The following is a 23,534-nucleotide window of genomic DNA, read 5'->3' on the forward strand; positions in this document are numbered from 1 at the left end:
CTACAGTTTAAATTTTTTTTTTACTAATTTGTACTTTATATTACTAAGCTCTCTAAAGACCCTAAGTTGAAAATTTAAACGGAAAATGTTTGACATAATAATTGAGCCCTTTAAGTATAGTTGTGCTGTTCAAATAATGTTCAATTTTAAATTGTTCTAATACTTGTAGAACACCAATGGTACACATGTATTAAACACTCTGTTTTTGATTACTTGTGCTTCAATAAACCGATTTGTTTTTATTTTTTGTTTAATATCATATATTTTTATTGTTGTAAGACGTTTTGATAAAAATATTAATATACTTTTTGTAACCATCTAACTTCTTTTTATAAATAAAGCATTTTTTTTAACAGTTATAAGGATTTAAAGTTACTAAAAAAACTAATAAAAACAATTTAGAATCATTCAGTTTAAAACGTATTTATATATTTTATTTTTGTTTTTAACACATACATTTATGAAATATAATTAATAATAAAAAATCCAGTTGCAACAAAAATAAATTTATTAGAGTAGTTTGAATCTTTAACTATTCAAATTATAAAAAAACATCAGGTTTTAAAAGGTATAAAATTCATTTATTTTGAAACTAAAAGTATTTAATTTCTAACAATTTCAGTTCTAATATAAAAAAACTATTGAGATATTTCCTAAACTAAATAAACATTATTGTCCAATTTTTAAAAAATCTTTGAAAAAGTGTTAACTAAAAAATAAAATTCCAAACAACTAAGAATTATTAGAATTCAAAATGCCGTAGTTTTAATTATGATATATCCATATTAATGACTAGCTAAAACTACTGGTTATCATAATAATAGATTCTTAATAAGTTTTAATTAAATTATGATTAAATAAACTGACTTCTTTAAAAGTTTTATTCAACAATCATAAGGTTAACTGTGCTGCCAGTGTAACTTTATTTACATTAAAGTTTCCGAAAATGGGTTAAGTGTCCCATTGGGTATCATGACAGATGTTCATGACTAGGGTTACGAGCAGTAAAGGAGCCACAGGGGAGCCATGAGGTCATAATTTGAAACATACAGTAATTAATGTCGTAGAGCATTAAAAAATCGTAGATGTTTTTATTGTTATTTTCAGTAATATTGTTGAAAAGGGCCATAACTCTTTTGGTTTCTTCGAAGGAGGCCACTTAAAAAAAAAAGTTTGCCAAACTCTTATTTACAGTAAAAACTAATATGAAGTACACGACTCCGTTTTACCGACATTCTCTTTTTAATCGAACTTCCGCACTTCTTTGCAGATTCCACAAAACTGCAACATACTGCAGCTTCAAATAACATCAAGAGTGCCCCATTAAGTATGTGTATAAAAAATACTATCAATATACATGTTTATATATATGGCATTTTTTAAACAAGAAATAAACAACTTATTAAAATGTAAAAATAATTTAAATCGGTATTTTGAAAAATTTGGATAACCGTTTTTTATATAAGCATTTATTAATTCAATATGTTAAGTAATAATTGATTTAAAATGCGATTTTTACATAAAAAAGTAAACAAATTTTGTAAGAAACAAATTGAAAAGTTTTTATAGATAAAGTACACAAATCAAGACCAGTATGTTGAAACTATGAGAACTTTACTAAAACTTTATGTTTTCCTACGTTTTTAAAGCAGTTTACTGTTTTTAAAAGAAACATTTTCAAGAAAACTTCCTGTCGGTAATTGAAAACCTTTTAGAAAGCAGTTCTTTAAATAGAAAAATTCAGGGCTGAATTTTTATGGTATTTTTTTCGTTAGGCTGTTTTTAAACAGAAAATTCACTATTTCAGTATCAATAGGTATAAACCATAAATATTTTACTTAGAACAAATGTTTGCATATCCCAAAGATGAAGTAATCAAATGTTTTTTTCAGACTGGTGTATTTAATCAATTTATTTTTTTTATGTCATTAATATTTTCAAGAGTTTTTATTAGTAATTTTGTTCTACTCTAAATCTAGTTTACCAATTTCTTTCTTTAAAATCACTTTTATTTAGGCTGTAAAAAGTATTTTCATAAAGTTTTTAGCTAAAGATAAACAGGCATTAAGTATATTAGCACATAAAAGTTTATAAAATATTTTTTAATAGTGATAAAAAATTTATACAATTGTTTATGCCTTTTGTCACTTCAGTTTCGGTATTATATTTCTAAAACTCGAAAAAAAAAACTGTTATTAAAAAGTCAGTTATAAAAGTACCACAACTTTACTTTTATAGCTTCCGCATCTTACGAAACATGTTGGATTGTTTTAGTAATCAATTAATGCAAACTAGAAGTTGCATTTTAAATAAAACAAAATAATAAGTTCTTAAACTTGGAAATTGAAAAGTGCAGAATTTATACACGTATACCAAAAAAATCAGTTGCTTCTCAATATAGGCTATGTTGCCATTTTTGTTTAGTATCAACTGATTTACAAATTTTGTAAGTTTCATTTTTTTCAAGTGATTGTTCATCGAAATAAAGAAAGGGTGAAATTAAAATTAGAAGTATCAGAAAAAAAAATTAATTAATACTTCACAATACAACAAATAACAAGTATCATTTGTATTTTTTTGAGCACTACAGCACTTTATGAACAAACTTTATGATGTAACTTGTGTTATAACTTAGGAAAAATAACTACTGTGTTTTCCAGTTAAAATTAGTAGTTTCTGAGTATTCATATTAGGTTCTTTAGCAGTGAATATTTACAAATTAACCTAAGCTTACCTATACACTTTTTTAATGTCACACAAGCACCTGAGACATACCTTGTAATACAGATTCTAATCTTTTACAATATGACGTAAATGCTATCAAATAGATCAATTTTTTAATGATTCTTTATTTACTTATAAATTTATTAGTTTTAATGCATTTATGTTTTGTGTCCTAATAATTTTTATCAATCAAAATACTATTTTTTAAAACTTGTTGTACACAATACATACCTACTTTTTTTAAAGTCATCAGGCTTTTTTATAAATAAAACTTGTTGTAAACCAACAACTCACTTGCAAGTGCTTATTTGGTATTACAACATATTTGGTTAAAAGAAGAACAAAAGTATGTTTAAAAAGGTGGCCAAGTACAACGATCTTTAGAAATATATCGCTATAATACATTTTATTAAAAAAGTGAAGGTTCATTTATAAATGTATGAACAAATTGCATAATTTAAATTTTATTGTACTAAACTGTTTAAGTATCACAAGTCATTCGTGAAATGAATCAAATAAATTAGGTTAGACTTCGACTAAATTTTTCTCTTATGGTCAGACGCAACTGAAAAGAAAAATAAACTTATAAATTTTTTTAATTAAAAAAAAACAACTATTATCATAAATGACTTGTAGTATTTCCAATGCAGAAAAAATTGACCTAAAAGATGTTTATACCCCTTGATCAAAGCCAACATCAGTAGAGTTGAGAAACGCAAGCTTAAGGTCATCTCGCTAATCGGTGATGCAAAGACAAAAATGAATTTCAAAACATTTATAGCAAACGATTTATTGAGAAAAATTATTAAAAATTGTTACTGATTGAACAAAATTCTAGGAATTCTTGAACAGAGTATTACACAAGCTTGTAGGTGCTGGCATCACGTAGTAGAGCTGCTACTAGATTAAGTGTTTTTATTGTCTAAAGATAAGTTAATAAAAATTCTTGAATAAAAAAGTTTTAAATCAGTTTGATGGAGCTTTTATAATTTAGTCGTCACTTCAAATGTTTTGCACATAATCAATGTTTTTTTTTTCTTTGTTATGATTATAAATAGCTTTTTTATACTTATTTTAATGAATGTTTTTCACTTTTTTAAAATTAAGTGGTTTTTGTTTTACGAAGACAAAACTGTCAACGTTTTAAAATTAGTGCTTGAAAGCTGTAGAAAAACATAAGAAAAAAAAATTATTTGGTATTTTCATACAAAAGTCTTTTGAATCTTTCTACTGTGGTATTTTATATCTTAAAAACCAACAGTAAAAAGCACTTTAAAGCTGAGATAAAACTCTACAAGATAATAATAATCTGTAAATCTCTTAAAGCTATTGATACAGTGAATATTTAAGTGTCAAAAGTTCAACCTTTCTATTATCAAAGAAACTTTATTGTTTGTTATTCGGTTTCCCATATATAAGGGCAATAAAGCTTATTATTGTAAATCAAGGCTTAGTTTGTAAAAAACATAGTTATCTCAACTAGTCTAAAGAACTAAAATGCATTATATGAATACAATAAGTATATTTGTTGCTCTGGACAGCTTTATAAAAAATTGTTTATGATTAAAATTGCATTAATATTGAAGTTCTTTTCTATTAGCATGTAAAATTTTTTATTATTATAGTAATTACTATATAATTAAGTATTTAGTTATTCAGAAGTGGACTGTTACTGTACATAAAAACGAAAATAATACAATACACCTGTTTTTTGCGTACAGAAATTTTATTGACTTATTACAAAAGGACTTGAGAAAATTAATGTATAAACTGTTAGAAAAGGTGAAGTATTTATATTAAACTTGATAAAAATCGAAATCTGGAACACACTACTTAAAAAAAAACAATTATTAAAAGACAAAAATTAGGTAGAACTGCATTACTTTAAATTTGTTGTAGTTATTATTTTTCGTAAACACAAAACTAATATATTTCTGTTGAGAAATTATTATATAACCTTATAAACTAGTTAAAAATAATCATACTTAAACACAATTGATAAGAAATTATATATATTAGTACGTACTAAAAAAGTAGTTCACATTTGTATAAAAACACCAACTTTCAATAACATACAATCTGAAACCAAATATGATAGTATTTTTATAAGTTTTTTGAACTATATTAAATGTATGTTGATAAATTTCAATTGAAGTTAGGCAGTTACGCATAATAACAACACAAAAAAGTAACATTCAAAATACAAACATTGAGATCATTAAATATCTTACAACAAATATTTACTATATGAAAATGATTAAATAGACACGAAATTAGTATATACTTAAAAAGATATAAGGAAAATGCTTTAAATATGCTTTTAAAATGAACTGGGTTCTGAAACTATAAAACTAAAAGTATTGTGATTCATAAAGATTTGCTGATCAAATGCAAGTCAGTTACAAAATTAAAGCAAGAAAAGTAAGTTGAAAGCAGCTCATAGTCAACAGTTTTCAAGGCTCATTGTGAAATGGTTGATACTTGCTTCCATTGTTTGATTGAGAGTTTGTTACCATCTCACTTCTGTTAGCTCTGTTAAATTAACGTTCTTGTTAAAAATATAACACTATAAAACATATAGAAAAGAATGCACACTGATACTTTAAAGTAGAATATATTTTAAATAAAGTATGATACGGTATTTAATTAATCATTTTTTACATTGTTTAAAATATTAACAAAACTTAATGAGAAGTATCAAAAACTGATTATTATCAAACTTAAAACACATACAAAATATTTTAAATACGCTACAAGTTTTCTGCACATTGAACTTGTACTTAAATATTTTCCTACACAACTTTAGAAACAATGATAAAAAAATAATCTGTAATGAATTTACATATTTTACTATGAAAATTCAATATATACTAATGAAAACATCAAAAAAATTAACATCATAAATAAACTGAAGGACAAATTTAGGATGTTTCATAATTCAAGCCTACTAAAAATATTAAGTAGTAAAAATTCAACAACGCTCACTTGTTTACAAAATGTAAAAATTCTATTATTGACCAAATCAATACCTTATAAATTAATTTGTTCCCATAAGACAAACATTTAAGTAAAAAACTAAAGAAATCATTAAAAACATTCAGTATTCAGATTTTTTTAAGAATCTACTTTAAATCTGATTTGAAAAAACTTTTGCCAGTCTAACTCAATGTAACAAAACTAAAACAAATATCTAATAATAAAAACCAACTTTTTTCCAAGTGACATCAGACCATAGAAGGTACCTGTAGCGAATACTGGTGCACATCCCAAGATTATAGTCATATTGCGGTATGGTATTATTGGAATCACTGCTAATCTGTTTTATTTGTAGTTTTTTATTGATAATACTAATCTATTTTTAAATAAGAATATGCAGTAATTAAAAAGCTTGTACACTACTACAATTAATCGTATGTTATGTTCCGTAACAATGAATTATGAAATTATAACTGTTTTAGTTTTAGTAATTTTAATACTTTGTTTTAGTATTTGTTTTAAGAACTTATACAGCTTTTTCAACTGTTTTTCAATCATAAATAGTTTGTTAGAAATAAAATTAATTTTATTGTAATAAGTTTCATTAAGATTTATGAGAATTTAGGATAATATTTAATAATAAAGAATAAATGTCAAATCAAATGTCGCTTCAGCTTAAGTTGTAATTTTGTAATTGTCTACCTGGTAATGGTGTGTAGATATTTAAGACCAATATATTTCTATATTATCACAGGGCTCACTTTTAAAAAATAACTTTTAAAGGTTTTAAAAAAAATTTTTTTTTTTTTAATATGTGTAAATACGGTTTAGGTTAAAATAATTTCTAACTACCAAAACTGATTATCGCTACTACTATTCTTAGATTGAGCCACAAATATTTAGAATGAATTTGTATTAATCCATCTAGATTCTAGTACATCATAATTAATAAATAATAAACAGGTAAAATGGTATATAAGTAAAAGTAGTACAGTAAATATTATATTCATAAAAGTAAGATATAAAAGTTAAACTGCTTACCAACTATATGAAAAGCCTTTATTTTTAGTAAAATAGTGATGAACTTAATAAACACAGTTAAAAATTGGAAACAAATAAAAAAAGGAATGTATACAACTGTTTGAAAATTAGAAAAATCTTAAGCTATACATTTAGATAAACAAACAATTATTAAACTCTATTCTTGTTTGTATTTAATGCAAGTATTTGTTTTATCATTGACAATTAAGTTATATAAATTTATTAATATCTGAAAACCAATATAAAATTCAATTTACTCATTACAAGTTTTTGAGATAAAATTGAACAAGTAGTATTCAGTAATAAAAAGAAAAAAAACAATTGTCCTCAAAATTTTTGAAGCTGGGCACAATAAACCGTTAAAACAGAAATTTCTTGCACAAGAGGAAACTAAAAGAAAGTTTTTTGTTAAAAGGTTGCTTATAATACGTTTTTTATGTAATCCATTTCAAATTATCAAAGAATAGTTTACAAAAAGAAGTGAGTGAAAACATTTCATTTGCAAACATCAATAAAATATATTTTATGTATGTTTATTGACCTTAAAAAAAACATAAGGTTAGCTGGTTTGAAATAATAACGTTTACTTATAGTATCTTATAATAGAGTTATTAATTGGACTAATGAATTCTTTGAGAAAAAAAATATTTGCAAAAATTACAAATAAACAAGTATGAAAAATACTTTTTTTGTTGTATATATTAAGGGCATAGGGGGGTTAACACTTTTTTTTGAAATTTGATATTATTTTATATACTTTTTACTAAGCTACAAGATGCTTTTTACAGTTTTATAAAGTTCAAAATAATTTTTGAGATATAGCCGGTCAAAGTCGGAGGTAATAATAGGATCCTTATTGGAGGCGCAAATTAAAACGGCAAATAACTAAAAGTCTATCATCTCCTACGTTTTTTGAAATAACTACCTCAAATTTTCAGGAAATGTTTCTTGCAGTATTTAGAAAATTCTGTGTGAAATAATTAAAAAAAATATATATATAACAAAAAAATACTGTTTTTTTGTTTATTTTTTATGTAAAATTTCTGTATTTTAATTTTTTACAATTCATTCCGACAAAATTTTCAAAATAAATCGAGGAAAACTTCTAAAAAGTTTGAGGTAGTTATCTCAAAAAACGTAGGAGAAGATAGATTTTTAGTAAAATAGTCTATTTTCGCCGTTTTAGTTTTCGCCTCCCATAAGGAACCTATTGTTACCTCCGACTTTGACCAGCTATGTCTCAAAAATTATTTTGAATTTTTTAAATCTGCAAAAACATCTTGTACCTAAGTAAAAACTATATAAAATAAGATCAAATTTCAAAAAAAAAAAATGTTTTACCCCCTATGGCCTTAATTTCAAACAAAAGGATTAAGACAAATAAATGTCTTTATCCTTAGCTTTTATAAATTTTAGCTTTTGAAGTAAGTTAAAATACTACAAACTTAAAACGAAAAGTAAAAGATAAACACTTAATTTACAACTTTACAAACATAAACCAAGTATGACTTTAGTTTAAGATAAATTGAATCTTTATTTAACATACATTTAAATCTATATAATAAATTGAAAAAAAAAGTATATGAAGTAACTTTAGCGTACTAATTAGCAGTAAAAGCATATAACCGTACTTTAAAAATAATAATACAGCTTTGAAAGGTATAACTTTCATCCATGACTTATTAACAAGACTGATCTTGGATAATAAAATAAGAAGCAAACTATTTTTTTAAATAAAACTGCTTATTATTTTAAAAACTAATATCAAAATAGACTACTGTTTTCTTTAAAACATAAAAAATAAATTTAATATTATTACGAACAATGTTAAAAGATAATTTAACTAGTAACAAACAAAAATACATACTATCTAAAAAATTTTAATTTAAGTTAGGTTAAAAATATTTTTTAAATATTAAAACGCAAAAATAAATTTAATTTTTATTTCTTTATTAACATCAGCTCTTATTTCAAAGTTTAAACGATTAAGGGCAAAGGAGTTGAAGCACCTTTATACATGTTGTTCTTATTTTTAAAATCTTTGACTTAGCTAAAAGTTGCATTTTACCATTTCTTATAATAAAAATAATGTTTTCAGATGTGAAGGGACGAAGTAATAGAATTGAATAAGATCATTATGGCAGGGTAAACTTAAAAATTCAGATAAGAAAAGTTAAATCAAAAATATATATATTTAACTTTGTTTTTATCATTACTGTTAGAACTGTTTTTTGAGTTAAATAGTGACTAAATTAAATTAACTATTTTTTCAATACACCAAGCAATTTAAATCGATTTATTATGAAACTTTATTTCTATGGAAAACTAACATGACATATATGGTTCCTTTTTGCCAGTATTTTCTCTTTTTAATCCAATTCCCACACTTCTTTGCGGATTCAACAAAAGAACAACAGACTGGAGCTTCAAACAACAACAAGACTGCACCATTAAATCTGTATATTATTAGAGTTTATTTAGATTGATTTTCATTATGACATAGAACAGTTAATAAGTTTATAAGATTAGATGAAATTATCAGAGTTGTCACTACCTGAAGCAAAAAAAAACAACTTGAGTTTGAGCATTAAACAAGCCTCAGTCAGCCCGAGTTCAAAAGATTTTTGAAGTTTAAAACTAGCCTGAGTTGTATCTATTAAATATCAAACTAACTCAAGTTATTTCAAGTAACATGTGCAACTTTAGTAAGTGGAAACACTAACTTTTATTTTTTTAAATTCTACTTTTTAAAACTAAACTATTAAAAAATTACAATTATTAATAAACTATGTTTTAATGAATATGTAAGATTTATACTTAAAAAAATCAAAACTAAAATATAAGCTGTTTTGAATTATATATTATATAAAGAAACTTTTTCGAATAACAACAGAAACGCGCAACATTGCTTATGTTCAACAATTTTAAATTTATGAGAACCTAAGGTTCAAAAAAAATTAATAAAAATTATTATTCTCAAGTATATTATAATACTAATATTATATATTATTATTTATCATATATATATTTATGTATTTATTTATATATTATCACGTATAATATTAATTAAAATTTACTTTGAATATATATATTTAAAATAGGAATATAAATAACAATTATATAATTTAAACATAAAAATCTAAGCTTGAACATTTATCAAAACTAAAATACATACATTACACATACATTTACAACATTAGATAATTGTACTTCACACAAATGCTTGCAAAAATCAAATTCTTATTATGTGCTTTAACGATCTGGCATATTTGAATAACTATATAAACACAAAATGTTTATGTACATAAATAGTACTATGAATATACAGATAATAGTTATAAATTCTAAATGTTTTGGAATTAAACTTAAAAAGTTAACAACCGTAGTAACTAATTATTTATATAATTAACTAAAAGAAGCTTTAAAAATAAATAAACTAAAACTTCAAATATAGCAAGAGAATAAAGTTAAAATATTTTTTGTTTTAAAATTGAAACAGTTTAACATAAGAATAGGTGGAAAAAAATCTAAATATAAACAAGTTAAGATCAAAGTATTTGTTGTTGTTTTTATAGAGTTGTTGTTTAAGTGTATAATTAATAGAATAATAAAACAACCAACACAAGCTTATAAGAAAACTATTGTACCTAAAATCCACAAAAAATATTCATCATTAAACAAAAGTTGTATTTTTTTGCATGAGGTAATCCTTATCAAATTTAAAAACTATTAAACCAAAATAAAAAAAAATCAACAAATGTTTTTAAATTAAAATATAGATTTTCAATATAAAAAATATCAAATATTCTATACAACAAAAGTTAAGGATAAGGTTGTACTTGTCGAATACAAGTTATTTTGTTTATCATAATCTCTGTTATCACACAGATTCCACATGAAAACTGCATGTGGATTTAGAGTCATAGAAAACTAAGGTTAGTGAAATTAAGTGGTTTCATTTAAAAGATGCTAAATAAAAAAGTGAGAACAAAGCATCTTTTAAACATCTATCTTCTAAAAATTTTCAACCAAAATATTAAGTTTTTTATTTTCACAGTTCAATCTTACGTAACTTAGTAGAAAAGTATAATTAAGATTATTTAAAGTTTTGTAAAAAAGTAGCTTTAAAAAAACTGAAAACTTAGTTTCTTAGTTTTGGTTTATATCTTTTTCACAAATCCAACATGTGAGCATTATGGTGTAAGGATACTTGTTGAAAGTATTAAGACAAAACAATTTTTTTTAAGTTGACTAAATTTTTGTTTTGTTTTTTTAATGGAAGCAAAATGAAGACAAATACATTATAGTCTATTGTTTAAAAACGTTGTGTTTTTTTAATGACTGTATTTAAAAAATTTAAATAAATTTTGGAAGTTTTTTAAACTTAGTTAAAACTTTAAAAAAACTTTGAACAAGCATAACCGTAAGAAGGAACTAAAACAAACATATAATAAAACAGTTAGATTGTAATAATAATCAATTTGACTTCTCAAGTTACAAATTTTATTTTAATCTGTTGTTTTCTTAAATTTTTTTAAACATTTGACAAGCTATTGAATAACATACTATTTTACCTCACAAATCTGGCCAAGCTTATTTAAACATTTTAACTTCATATTAAAAATGAATGTTAAACTTTAACTAACTTGTGTAAACTATTGCAGTAAAACAATCAACTAGTTCGAAAAAAAAACAGCTTCATATACACTAAATAAAAATTTATTTTTTAAGAAAACCATATAGCATACAATTCATATTTTTAAAAATATGTTAGAATTTAAAGTATTAATAGTCGACAGAAAAAAATTGTGTCAGAACACATCAACTAAGTTTAAAAGAATAATATTAAGATATATGAATGCTAATATTTTAAAGATTAATTATAAGACAGGTACAAAATCTATATATTATAAGCTGCTTATAACATTTAAAAGTAAACTAACATCATGAGAGCTGCTGAGATTATGCAAAGAGGGTTGATGATGTTTATCAGGTTTGGAACAGCTGCCACAATGCTGACTGTAAAAATAAAAGCTTCAGTAATAAAGATAAAAACATTTTAATGTAATAATAAAAAGGTTATAAAAAAAATAACTATATAATGTACATAAACATTTAAAATTTATCCATAGGTACATAACAGTAAAAGTTATTGAAATACTTATAACTTTCTTTGTAAATACAATCATAAGACTAGGGCAGGGTTGCCAAATGTTTTTGGAAAATTTTCTCCAAGTTTTCAAAATTTCCTTCAGGTTTTTAAAATTACAAACTTCTGTGTCTATTTTTAGTTTATAGTTAAGTTTAAGGTAAAAACATGTGTTTAATAGTATAAAAAATATTGAAAAGATAGTGTAAAGCTACTTTAAATGTGATTTTGAATAAAAAAATTTTAATGATGACCAAAAAATGTAATCTCTATGGTAGATTTTTTGTGTCAAATAAAAATTATGCTATTTAATATGTAAAAATTGTTTAAAATTTCTCAAATTCCAGGTTTTTCAGCCTAAGTTGTCAAAGGTTTTTCCAGGTTTCCAAGTTTTTTGGCAACCCTGCCAGGGGTATGGTATGGTAAGTTCATAGGGGATCCAGATAGGGGGTTCATTTGTAATCTAAAAACTTGAAATGTAAAACACAAGTTTCAGTCATTTCAGTTTTTTGCTCCACAGACATACAACTATCTTTTTACTATAAAACACCTAAACAAGCATGCATTTTAATAAATATAATTAACAAGTTAAAATGTTTGAATTCGTAAAAAAAATTCAAACATCAATAGTTAATTAAACAATTTATATTTATAAAAAAAAACTGTAGTTCCTTTATAAAATAAATCTTTACTTAGATTATTTTACATTTAAATCAATGTCTGTCTCTAAAAATAAGTAAAAAACTATTGGTAATATTTATTAGATGGAACTACATAGTAAGTTATATGGTTTTCAGTCATTAATTTCATGCAAAACATTGCTAACTTACAATTTGAAAATAAATCTTAAAGTAGTACATTTATACAAAAAAATCATGAAGTATTACAATTTTCCCTTAAGAAGCCTAAGACTTGTCAGTACATTATTTTTTCATATAGAATTGTTGGTATTTTATGCTTTATGAATATTCATTACTAAGTTCAAATGAACAATCAAGAAGTTTATATAGTAAACATTTTTTATTTGAAAAAGCTTGTTTTATAAACTAATCAAGGGCATAAATAAGTTTTAAAACTTATCAACAAAACTAAATTCTCTATTAACTATGATATAATAAAAGTTATATGGTTTATATATTATAGAATTATTTAAATACAAAAAATAAGTAATAAATGATAAAATTAGACAAACTAAATAACTGTTTTATCAAATAAATTTGTAATTTATTTCTAAATAACAATACTCCTAAAGAGTATAAAACACAATTCAAAATTCAGTTCATACCAGATTGAAAAGTAAGAAAAATAGAAGCAAACTAATACTGGCACAGATTTACAAAAAAAATATTTGATCTAACAACTACAGTAATGACATTGTTCTGTGTTATAAATTAAGGTGGACCAGTAGTTTTTATGTGAAAATGTGAGCTTGAAGTTCTTTCATGGTCAATGTTTTAAAACTCTATAAGATATATTGCCACTCAGGTATTAATTTAAGGGCATAGGGGAGTCTACCTTGATTTTTACAAGTTGATCTTATTTTATAAAGTTTTATCTAAGCTATTAGACATTTTTAACCACTTAAAAAAAATCAAATTATTTTTTGACATATAAGCAATCAAAGGAAAAACTGATCAAAGGAAAATTGAAGTAGGTGACCTCAATAAGTTCCTAATAGAAGGCTCAAACCAAAAACACAAAAAAAATACTATTTTATTAAAAATTTATCTCCTCTTTCATTTTTAAATCAGTTTACTTCAATTTAAAAAAAAATTTAAAGAGGCAGATGGTTGAAAAAAAAAATTTAAACTAGATAAAAACTATAATATTTTTTCATGTAAAAGTACAAAAAAAATGTTTCCTACAAGTTGTTTTAATTTTATCAAAGATTACACTGGGAAAGAATCCTCTAACTTGGTATTAACTTTTTTTATATTTAAAACTTACCTTAAATTTCACAAGCGGTAAATAATATATGGTATAATAAAATGAAAAAAATTTCAGTCAACTTTTATGTAATTAAAAAAAAATTATTTTAAATATCTTTCTCTTACATTTTTTAGCTAAGGACCACACTTTTTCAGGAAATATTATTAAATAAATTTTTTAAAATTTGAGTAAAGAATTACAAACACTTACAAGAAATAAAAAAAAATTAATACTTTATAAAGTACATACTAAAAAATACATAGAATGAGAATATTCAAAACATTAAAATATACTGCTTGGAAACTGCGTGAAAAGATAAGTTTTCAGTAGAATAATCAATTTTTGCACATTTAGATTGTTCCTTCAATAAAAAACTTATCAAACAGATTGACGTCTTTTATCAAAAATGTTGGTTCAACCTACTAAATATAATATAAACTATTTTATAACATAATTAAAAAGCTACAAAAACATTTTAATACCTCCTTTACTTACAAATTCAGCATTAAAATAACTTCAAGTGTAGTTGCCACTCTTTGTGTCAATAAAACTGCCTTGAGTCAGACTAAAATCTTTAAAATTATTTTTTGTGAATTCAAACTTTTTTTCCAGTTAAATTAACTTCTTAAAATCAGTATACACCAATTTTTTGTAAGAATGTGTTGTAAAAATATCAATAAACTCAACCTGAAATAACTAAATCTAGCTAAAAATCTACAAAACAATTTGGACCGAGATTTTTAAAAATTCATTAACTATGCCAAGTCTTTATAAAAAAAATAAACTGGCCTCAGTCATCCTGAGTTTATAATTCAAATTAGCCTTGAATTAGTTAGTGTGAGTTATCCTGAGATTTTCAAAAACTTCAAACCATCCAAAGGCATCATGAGTGTATGGCATCCCTGACCTATAAAAACTAATACAATTTTTTAACAAAACTAACTGATGGCTGCCACCACACCAACAACTTTCACCAGTATTTTGCACCACCAACTTGCCCCATCATCTTTGACATTTTCCACTGCGTCAGGGTTTTGAATTGAGTCTGACATTATTAGTTTATATAATTGTCTACCTGATGAAAACTTATATGAACAAAAATAATATTTAAAAAATCTGACATTATCAGTTAGTTTAGTGTAGCTTGATTTTTTCGTTTAATTTATAAAAAGTTCATAGTATTTAAAGTGTGTTTGTTAAAAATTTAGAAAAATAGTTGCAATCTAAAACTTGATAATGGAAAAAAATTGAGACTCACAATCCACTCACAATCAAAATCCTCAAATCAAATCCTCAAATCAACCCTATAAAAATCCATCCAGTCAAATTCAAGAACCGCTTACCAATCAGGTTAAGGGTTAGGGGTAACAGTAATAGTAAAAATAAATAAATAAAATGCAAAATACATATCAAAAACCTAATAAATAAATAAATAAAAAAATCTGGTAGATTTGGAAGTTAAGTGGATTTTGATAGTATACCAAAATAATAATTGTGAAATTTATAGCGTAATGTTGAAAACTGTGCAGGAATATTCTTTTAATTAAAGTATATTGTTCAAAGAAAACATCAGCAAAACAAACAGCTAAACCATCAAAATTTATGTTTCAATCTAGATTAGGATCATTAGACCACAAGCTTTTGGTATACTGAGAACTCAATTTCTTTTCTTTTTTAAAATTATTAGTCAGTTAAAACCAAAAAAAAAATTAAACTGTTAACATGTCATTATGTTTTACCATAAAGCTACATTTTGTTGGTATAATCAATGACAAGGCTTATGTAAATATATGTCAAAATTTTTAATATTCAATGATAAATGTAGTATTTTTCAAATTTTATAACTTCAAGTATTTTTAATATGCAGAAATTAATAACTTACAGTATGTTTGTTACTTTAACAGAGGTAGTCACTTGGTATTAATTGGTTTTACATGTATATATCACTAAAAATGGTATGCCAACCAGCAAAATTGATTTAAAAGGTTGTTTTAATCTTAGTTTATTTATATTTTTGAGTTTACTGTTTTTTCATGTTTATATATAAACAGTTTTGCTCAGTTTTCACATGATTTACTAAGCAAATGCAACTTTTATAATTTTGCTATCAAAACTTTTATTCTAAATTATTTCAAACTGCAAAAGTTTAAACTTACTTTAAATAATTTAAATAATTTAATTTTAATTTAATATAAATAGAAAATAAAAAGATCATAACTGATTAATGCATTTGTTTAAACTTAAAAACTGTTAAAATCAAATAATATTTATGTCAACTTAAATTATATCCTTTTAAATTTGAAAACAATAAGTTTTCTATTAACCTTTCAATATAAATAAATGTGTCAGATATAAGTAGAAGCTTTATATACTAAATAGACAAAACATTACAAACAGTTTTAAACTTAGTTTTTAAAACAACTTTGCTTAATTCTAATAATAAGTTGAATATTGCATGGTTAAAACCTATTGGTCAACACATATACAAAAACAAAACGAAAATAAGTAAAAAAAAAAAAACAGATTTTATTTATTAATAAAAGAAAAACAGATAAAAGTAACTATTATTTTATAACTTATAAATTCAAAGATATTTATTACACTAACATAAAATGTTTAGTTTTTCTCAAAAGTCATCAAATAGTCTGCTTTTCTCAATAATAATTTAGTATTTTCAGATTTGAGTATTTCATCAATTTAGATGTAATTTTAACAACTGATTATAGATTCACTTTGGTGGAAAAGATCACACAGTTGGATTTATAGTGTAACTTTGATAATTGCTTGCTTAAGGATATTTTTTTTTACACTTAATGATTTAAATATTGAAAATTGAACATAGTGAAAGTTTGCCAAATGACAAAACACTTTTTTATTTAAATAACAGGTGAGGGTAATAAGTGCTGATTTTATTACTCTAATAAAGTATTATTTGTAATTTGCATGTCTGATTAAAACAAATTAGAATAAAATTTAAACCAATATTCTCCTCCTTTTGACAAAACACAAAAAATTGTACAACAAAGTCTATTATGATTCATTTTAAAGTTGTTAAAACAGTTTTATAAACTATACTTCTTAAGTTGTTTTCAAAATGTTGTCCTTTAATTTATTAGTTGATGTTGTTTTTACTATGAAATAATTCAATATTTGTTTATGTTTTTGGAGACTATATTGGTCATATGATTTTTCACAATTAATTTATAAATAGTGTAATTTTTAATTTAAAAAGGTTTCATACACAAAAACTTGTTTATATGAAGTAACTTAAAAAATATAGTTTACAAAAAAAAAAAAAGATGTATCAGTTTTGATTTTTTTTATTGTATAAAAGTTACTTTAAGTTATTTTAAATTATTAATAAATATTTAAATTATTGTATTTAAGCATTAAATCAAAAACGTTGTAAAACCATAATTTTTTATTTTTGATATCAACTTATAAATTATTTATTTTATTAATATTATAAATTTAAAAACAAAACTTGAATAATGCATTTTATCATTTGGATACAAATACGATTTTGTAACTTTTCGAAAAACGAACTACACTTAAAAACTTATGAACATTAAGTAACAATAGTCTGTTTTTACAAATAAAAATTTGAAAGTTTAATTTATTATTTTCAAACATATAGTAACTAGTACTACCAGTCTGGTAGCTTTGTTAAATTTTCAAAGACTTTACTAATATATGGTTTAATAACTTAGGTCAAGATATGAAACAAAACAACTACACATTAAAAAAGTATTACAAGTTTTAATTGGTTTTTATAGTTTAGTTATATAGAATTTACACCAAAAAAAAGGATATACTAATAAAAACAGAGAGTTTTAGTTTGTTATCACTTATCAGCTTTAGTTATATACTAAAACAGTGAAAAAACACAAAAATATTGATTTAAACTTTAAAATGACGTTCTGTATAAAAACGACTACAGTTTGTCAATACAATGTAAGGAAATATGTAAACGGAAGACTTTATACCAGACATGTTATAAAGTATTGTACAGACAATGGTAAAAGTTAGTATGGTAATTTATCAATGAAGCGTATAAACTTTGGTTTGTTTTAAGTTAGTAACTTCAAGTTCGAGTACACAAAGCAGTGCTTTTTAACATGTTTGCTTTATTCCTCTAATTCCTAGTTTATAAAACGTTTACAGTAAATGGTCAAAAAAAGTTGATGTCTAGCTTTATATACTGGTCGCTTAAATAACTGATGCACTCTTTGAACCTGTATTTAGACTTCATATTGTTTTTGACCACAGGATATTTCCTTAAAAAGTTTTCTTCATTGCTTACTTTTCTATTAACGTCAACAACAGGACATCATACAGTTTTTTTAGGTAGTCCGCGCTAAAAATTTTACCTTTTTCATACTCCCCAGAACTTTTTACAAAAACGATTATAAACATATCTGATAAAAGACCTTTTACGTTGTGGCCTGAATTTTCGTCAACTAGTTTGAGGTATTGTTGCGTTGTATATCTAACCCTAGGGACTAGTGTTTTAAAAGTACAAGAGTAAATAGGCCAGAAAAGTCAAGATCTTGCTTCTGTCTACTTGTATATAAAACTGTTGATGCCCTTTTGAATTCTGTAATGCATTTTCACATTATGCTTTAAAACACCTACATTTAGATTTTTCATTGTAATTTTTTCTTATTGACGTAATCACAACATAATACAGCCTAATTAAAATGGTATAAAAACAGAATAAAATTATATGAAGCAAGTACAGGTTTTATTGGTGTAGATTCAGATCAAAGGTTTTCAAAACTAAAACAGTAGAATTTTTTTTTAATGGATTAGTGACTTCAATTTTGACTCTTTCAATGCATTAAAATTAAATGTGCATTCAAAGTTTGTGTGAAAACTACTAAAATTAATATTAATATCTATTTCTATTAGTATCAAGATCTAAAGTTGAATAGTAATTCCAGTAAAGAACATTTAATGTTATAAGTTTTTTTAAATTATTAAGAGATTTTAATGTTTTAATATGATTTGGTTTGATAAATTTTAAAAATAAGATTTGTGTACAACTATTAAAGTTTAAAAAGTTTATGATAATTTTTATTTTTACCCTATTTATTTTTCGGTTTTATTTTGTTCATAAATTACATTATTATTATTTTGTAGAATTTACACCACAAGTAATTTATTATTAGTATTTTTAAGCCTATTTTTTAGTTAATAGTATTTTCATTTTTTTAGAGCACACAGTTTTAGAACAAACAAAAAAAAAATATTTTGACTGTTCACTGAAAATTAGATCAGAGTCTCCCAAACTTTTTTTTAATGGCTGCTTTATCAAGATTACTCAAAAATCAATCATTAAAAAAAATCTTTTTTTTTTACTTTTTACCCCCAACTCCAGAATATCTAGTATAAGTTTTAGAATTACCATTTAAAATTTCTAAGACTTTTTTTTCTCTTCATCTCAACTCCAGAAGATCTAGTGTAAGTTTTAAAACCACCATTTAAAACACATAAGTTTTTTTTTTCTTCATCTGCAACTCAAGAATATCTAGTATGGTTCAAATTGTTGCTTCTTAAACCCCCTGTGGCTCCTATGCTGCTCATGGCCCAGATTGAGGCAACTTAACCCATTTTGGAAAACCCTGATTTAGATGAAGAATTTTTATCTGGTATACGTTCTACTAGTTTTCTATATCTGTAACTTACAAACTGATTTTTGGACTGTAAACTTAAGATAAGAAGTAGTAAGAGAATATAACATTTTTAAAGAACTGTAAGTAACTTTAGATTAACAAGTTATTTTGATGTTGGTAGGATTGAAATAAATAAGATAAAAATAAATTAAGAACCTGTAAAAGTTTTTTATTTAATATTACAATCTACATGCAACTACATATAATTAACTCATTTGGTGCACTATTTCTAAACTAGTGAACAGTATTTGATTTCAAAAAGTTCATTGTTATGGTCATTATGTTTAGTTTTACTTATTTACTTTTTGAAAATTAATTTATGTGCATTATATTAGTCATTAGTGTTTTATACGCAGCAAACTTGTTTATTTTGAAAATTCAGCATTAAGTTTAAGTTCTATTAAACTAGACTTTCCATGATTTTTACAATAGTAATTGTAAAATTTTATTTTTAAATTCTTTTTTTTACAGTTTAATATAAAGTGACTATGTCAGTAAAGCTTTTGATCAAAAAACAACTGTAGTGACATTTCAAAAATACTTTCAGGGTTCCAACTTAAGATAAATCCAAGAAGTTATGTTTTCTGCTTGGTAATTAAAATTTTTGTGATAACATAACTAATATTATTGTTTTGGTTTTATAGTTTTTTATTTGTAATTTTAAGTTATATGCACTTCTTTTGAGAAAGCAGAACATAAAGTACACCTTAAAATTTTTAGCATCATTTTTTTGTATGAATTTATGAGTACTTAAGTAAAAACCTTAAGTAAAAAGTACTTAAGTAAAAACCCTTATTTTAATGATCTATGAAGTTGAAAAGTACATTTTTTCATGAAAATTGTTTAGTGATGTAACACGCTTAAGGCTTAATTTACTAAGGCTGGCTTTTTTTTTGCCTTGAAAAGTGTCAACCTTGTTGTTAGTATACAATATTCTTTAGCAGTACAAATTAAAAAAAGTTATACAAACAGTTGATAACTATAGAAATTTTGGGCAGCAAAAAAATGAGGTCATAATTTAAAACTTACACTAGGTATTCTGGAGTTAATGATGAAGAACAAAAAAAAGAGTGTTAAGCGTTTCCAATGGTAGTTTTAGTAATATTGTCGAAATGGCCATAGCTTTGCAAGGTTGCCATTTGAAAAAAAAGAGAAACTCTAATTAGTATATAGTTATAAGTTTTTAATAAATGATCAGATTGGCTTCTTTTTTGATATATTTTTCTAAGCTACTGTGATTGACTAGTTGTAATAGATAGCAGTTGTTACATTTACAATTTTACATAAATCCTCTAGATACAAAAAAAAAGTTGACATTGTAAAAAAGTAAGTTTTTTAGAATTATAATTTTAAACTGATAGCTTTTTTATAGAACAGCCATCTAGAAAAATAGTACTGTTAATATATTAAAGCTTTAAACTTAATGTCATATTAGCTTAAGTATATATTACTGTAGTAAAATAGTATTTCATGTTGTTAAATTATTGTAAAATAATCTAATATTTGTACCTATAAAATAATTTAAAATCTATTGTATAAATTAATATAAACTATTTCAGACATATATTAGTAACACGATGACCACTCAACAAGATGAGTTGAAGATAAAATTGAAGCAACAAGTTGAATTTTACTTCAGCGACTTCAATTTACACAGGGACAAGTTCATGCAAAGCCACATGGAAGAATATGATGGGTGGTTCCATATCAGTGTGCTGCTCCGGTTTAAGAAGCTCGCATGTTTGTGCAGAAACCCAAGTGAGATTAAAAAAGTTTTATACATTTATTAGATTTTTATTAAGAAATTAATTAAGAGTAGACTAACTTACAATTTTTAAATTTTATTATTTAGCTTTTTTTTCTATTAATAATTTGTAGAATTTCATGAGTAATTATGAATTAGTTCATTATTTTTTGCGGTTAGTAAGTAGTGTGTTTAAATTTTTAAGTGTCGCGAAAGACTGCTATATTACGACTCGAGTTTTAAATAAAAATAGTTTTTTCTGGGTAAAATTTTTTAAATAACTTTTTGTAAATGAGTACAAAATAATAATGACAAATTTTAATATGATGGTAGCTATTTAGAAACTTTCCAAGCAAAAATCCTTATTACTGAAATATCAAGTGTTTTTAAACCTTAAGTAATTCATTTAATTTCTAAACACAGAAAAAATACTTGCTGCTTTGGAAGGCTCAAAGTTGGTTGAAGTTGACTTAAAAGATCGGGTAGTTCGCAGGCATCCTGAAAACCCACTTCCACTGAATGATGCCGCCTACCAGCAGAAACTTAATGAGAGGACTTGCTACGTTTCAGGATTCGCCAGATCAGAAAAGATCAGTGAAATGCGGGAGTTTCTCGAACAATACGGGCAAGTAGCAGGGATTGAAGTAAAATGGAACAAAAACAAGTACAAACACAGAAACCACAAAGGGTCGTGCTTTGTTACTTATAACTCGGCGAAAGATTGCAAGAAGTTTCTAAAACTTGATCAAGTAATGTATAAAGACTCGGAGCTTTCTAAAATGTCTGTAGAAGATTTTCACAAGGAAAACAAACTAAAAAGTGAGCGGGAGGATGAAAGTTCTAAAAAAAATTCCAATGTAACATTTTTGTTTGTAAACGGCCTCTCCGACGAAACGATCGGTCACAGTGACATAAGAACGATCTTTGAAAATGCAAAAGCCCCTAATTTCTTGTATTTCTACAAATTCAGCAACAAGCATTCGACGGAAGGTTACGCGGTGATGTCAAACAAGGAAGAAGCTGTTGAGGCTTTGCAGGCGATAAGTAAAATGTACGGAGACAAGTTTGCCGTTAAAACAGCCACCGATGTGAGGATTGGTGAGATGCCGGAGGGCCGGCTCGATGAAGCCAGGCAGTCTTATGAGGAAAATCACAAAATGTTTATGAAAACGAAAAGGAAAAAGTCAAAAGCGGACAAGAAGGGTAAGAAGCGTAAACAAACACAAGTCTACGAGGAAGCACCGTTTCAAAGTGAGGCCAAAAAGCTTAAATATTCACCAGCAGAAGCAATTTATTATGAGTAATAAATATTCAGTTAAAATATATGCAGTTCTAAGTCGAATTTGGATAATTTTATTTAACTGATAGCTTTATTAGTCTCTTTCACGTGTTAAAATTTTACAGTTTTTATTAACTTTATTGAAATTTAATAGAGTTGAAATAGGTTAAATTTTGTCAAAATAATTAAAAGAGTTTTTTTTTTTGGTTTTTAACTTAACATGGAATTATATGTGATAAAAGACTGATATTATACTTTGGTAAGATTTAGAAGTCTGCTTTATATATACCTAAGTTATTTATATGTGTTTTGTTCTGTTAACTAGCATAGTTTATTTAAGTTTAACCCTAATAAACCTTTTTTAAAATTTCGTTGTGTTTTTTTAAACAAAAACTGTAAGTGAAGTTAAAGGTTTTTAAAATGATTATAAAATTTTTTAGTTGTGTGCTTGATAGACCTTTTAAACATATGTAATTTTACATATTTAAAACTTAAATAACTTATATGAAGTTGCAATAAGTTAAGTTTTTACGGCTAGCTAGTGAATCGTATGTACGATATGTGTCACTACATTAACTTGGCTCGATTAGCATTGTTAGCAATTTTGAAATTTCAAAACTTTAAATACAAATAGTTTAAAGTAAATAAGATTTTTTTTTTAATTTAAGAGAACGCTTCTTTACTTCTAATTTAAGAAAAAAAAACAATTGGATTGGGGTTCGAATTTTGAGTTGGGCCCTTAGGAAAAAAATTCTTTTTTGGAACTTTTACTAGAACGGAAGATTTAGCTAAAATATATTATATTTTTTTAATTATCTTATTTTATTATGTTCTCAAGGGTTTTTTTATTCTCCAAATTACTAATATTCTAGTAGTATAAACACATTTTCCCGATTTAAACGGTCGCTGTAGCAAAAAAGAAAAACTTATTTTAGTTCAATAAATTATGACTATTTTAAATGATTAACGTTTCTTAACTGTTTTTTTATGTAAGACATAACCTATGTATGTTATACT

The 23,534-nt window shown here is 24.5% G+C and overlaps 2 protein-coding genes across 2 annotated transcripts; one reads left to right on the plus strand and one right to left on the minus strand.

Moving 5' to 3' along the window:
• Positions 1-4,572: 4,572 nt before the first annotated feature.
• On the minus strand, positions 4,573-14,893 carry LOC145844858 (calcium channel flower homolog). Its single transcript, XM_082952282.1, has 5 exons — positions 14,763-14,893; positions 11,685-11,760; positions 9,072-9,197; positions 5,933-6,040; positions 4,573-5,256 (listed from the first exon to the last, which is right to left on the minus strand). The coding sequence occupies exons 1-5, from the start codon at positions 14,869-14,871 to the stop codon at positions 5,178-5,180; spliced, it is 498 nt and encodes a 165-aa protein (XP_082808408.1). The 5' UTR covers positions 14,872-14,893; the 3' UTR covers positions 4,573-5,177.
• A 6,178-nt stretch (positions 14,894-21,071) lies between these two features.
• On the plus strand, positions 21,072-22,542 carry LOC145840704 (la protein homolog). The gene is made up of 2 exons (XM_082948034.1): positions 21,072-21,252; positions 21,662-22,542. Exons 1-2 carry the CDS (start codon positions 21,072-21,074, stop codon positions 22,540-22,542), a joined length of 1,062 nt encoding a protein of 353 aa, XP_082804160.1.
• The last annotated feature ends 992 nt before the right edge of the window (positions 22,543-23,534 follow it).

Source organism: Thalia democratica, chromosome 1, assembly GCF_965202585.1.
Source record: "Thalia democratica chromosome 1, ktThaDemo2.hap1.1, whole genome shotgun sequence".
In the NCBI taxonomy this organism is placed as follows: domain Eukaryota; kingdom Metazoa; phylum Chordata; class Thaliacea; order Salpida; family Salpidae; genus Thalia; species Thalia democratica.

Excerpts from the sequence above, each read along its gene's own strand:
- LOC145844858 (XM_082952282.1), bottom strand. The coding sequence starts at position 14,871 with ATGTCAGACTCAATTCAAAACCCTGACGCAGTGGAAAATGTCAAAGAT. Across the intron at positions 6,041-9,071 it reads AAAGGAACCATATATGTCAT|ATTAGCAGTGATTCCAATAA; the intron begins GTTAGTTTTCCA and ends CAAATAAAACAG. Across the intron at positions 5,257-5,932 it reads CTGATGTCACTTGGAAAAAA|AGCTAACAGAAGTGAGATGG; the intron begins GTTGGTTTTTAT and ends TTAATTTAACAG.
- LOC145840704 (XM_082948034.1), top strand. The coding sequence starts at position 21,072 with ATGACCACTCAACAAGATGAGTTGAAGATAAAATTGAAGCAACAAGTT. Across the intron at positions 21,253-21,661 it reads ATGTTTGTGCAGAAACCCAA|AAAAAATACTTGCTGCTTTG; the intron begins GTGAGATTAAAA and ends TTCTAAACACAG.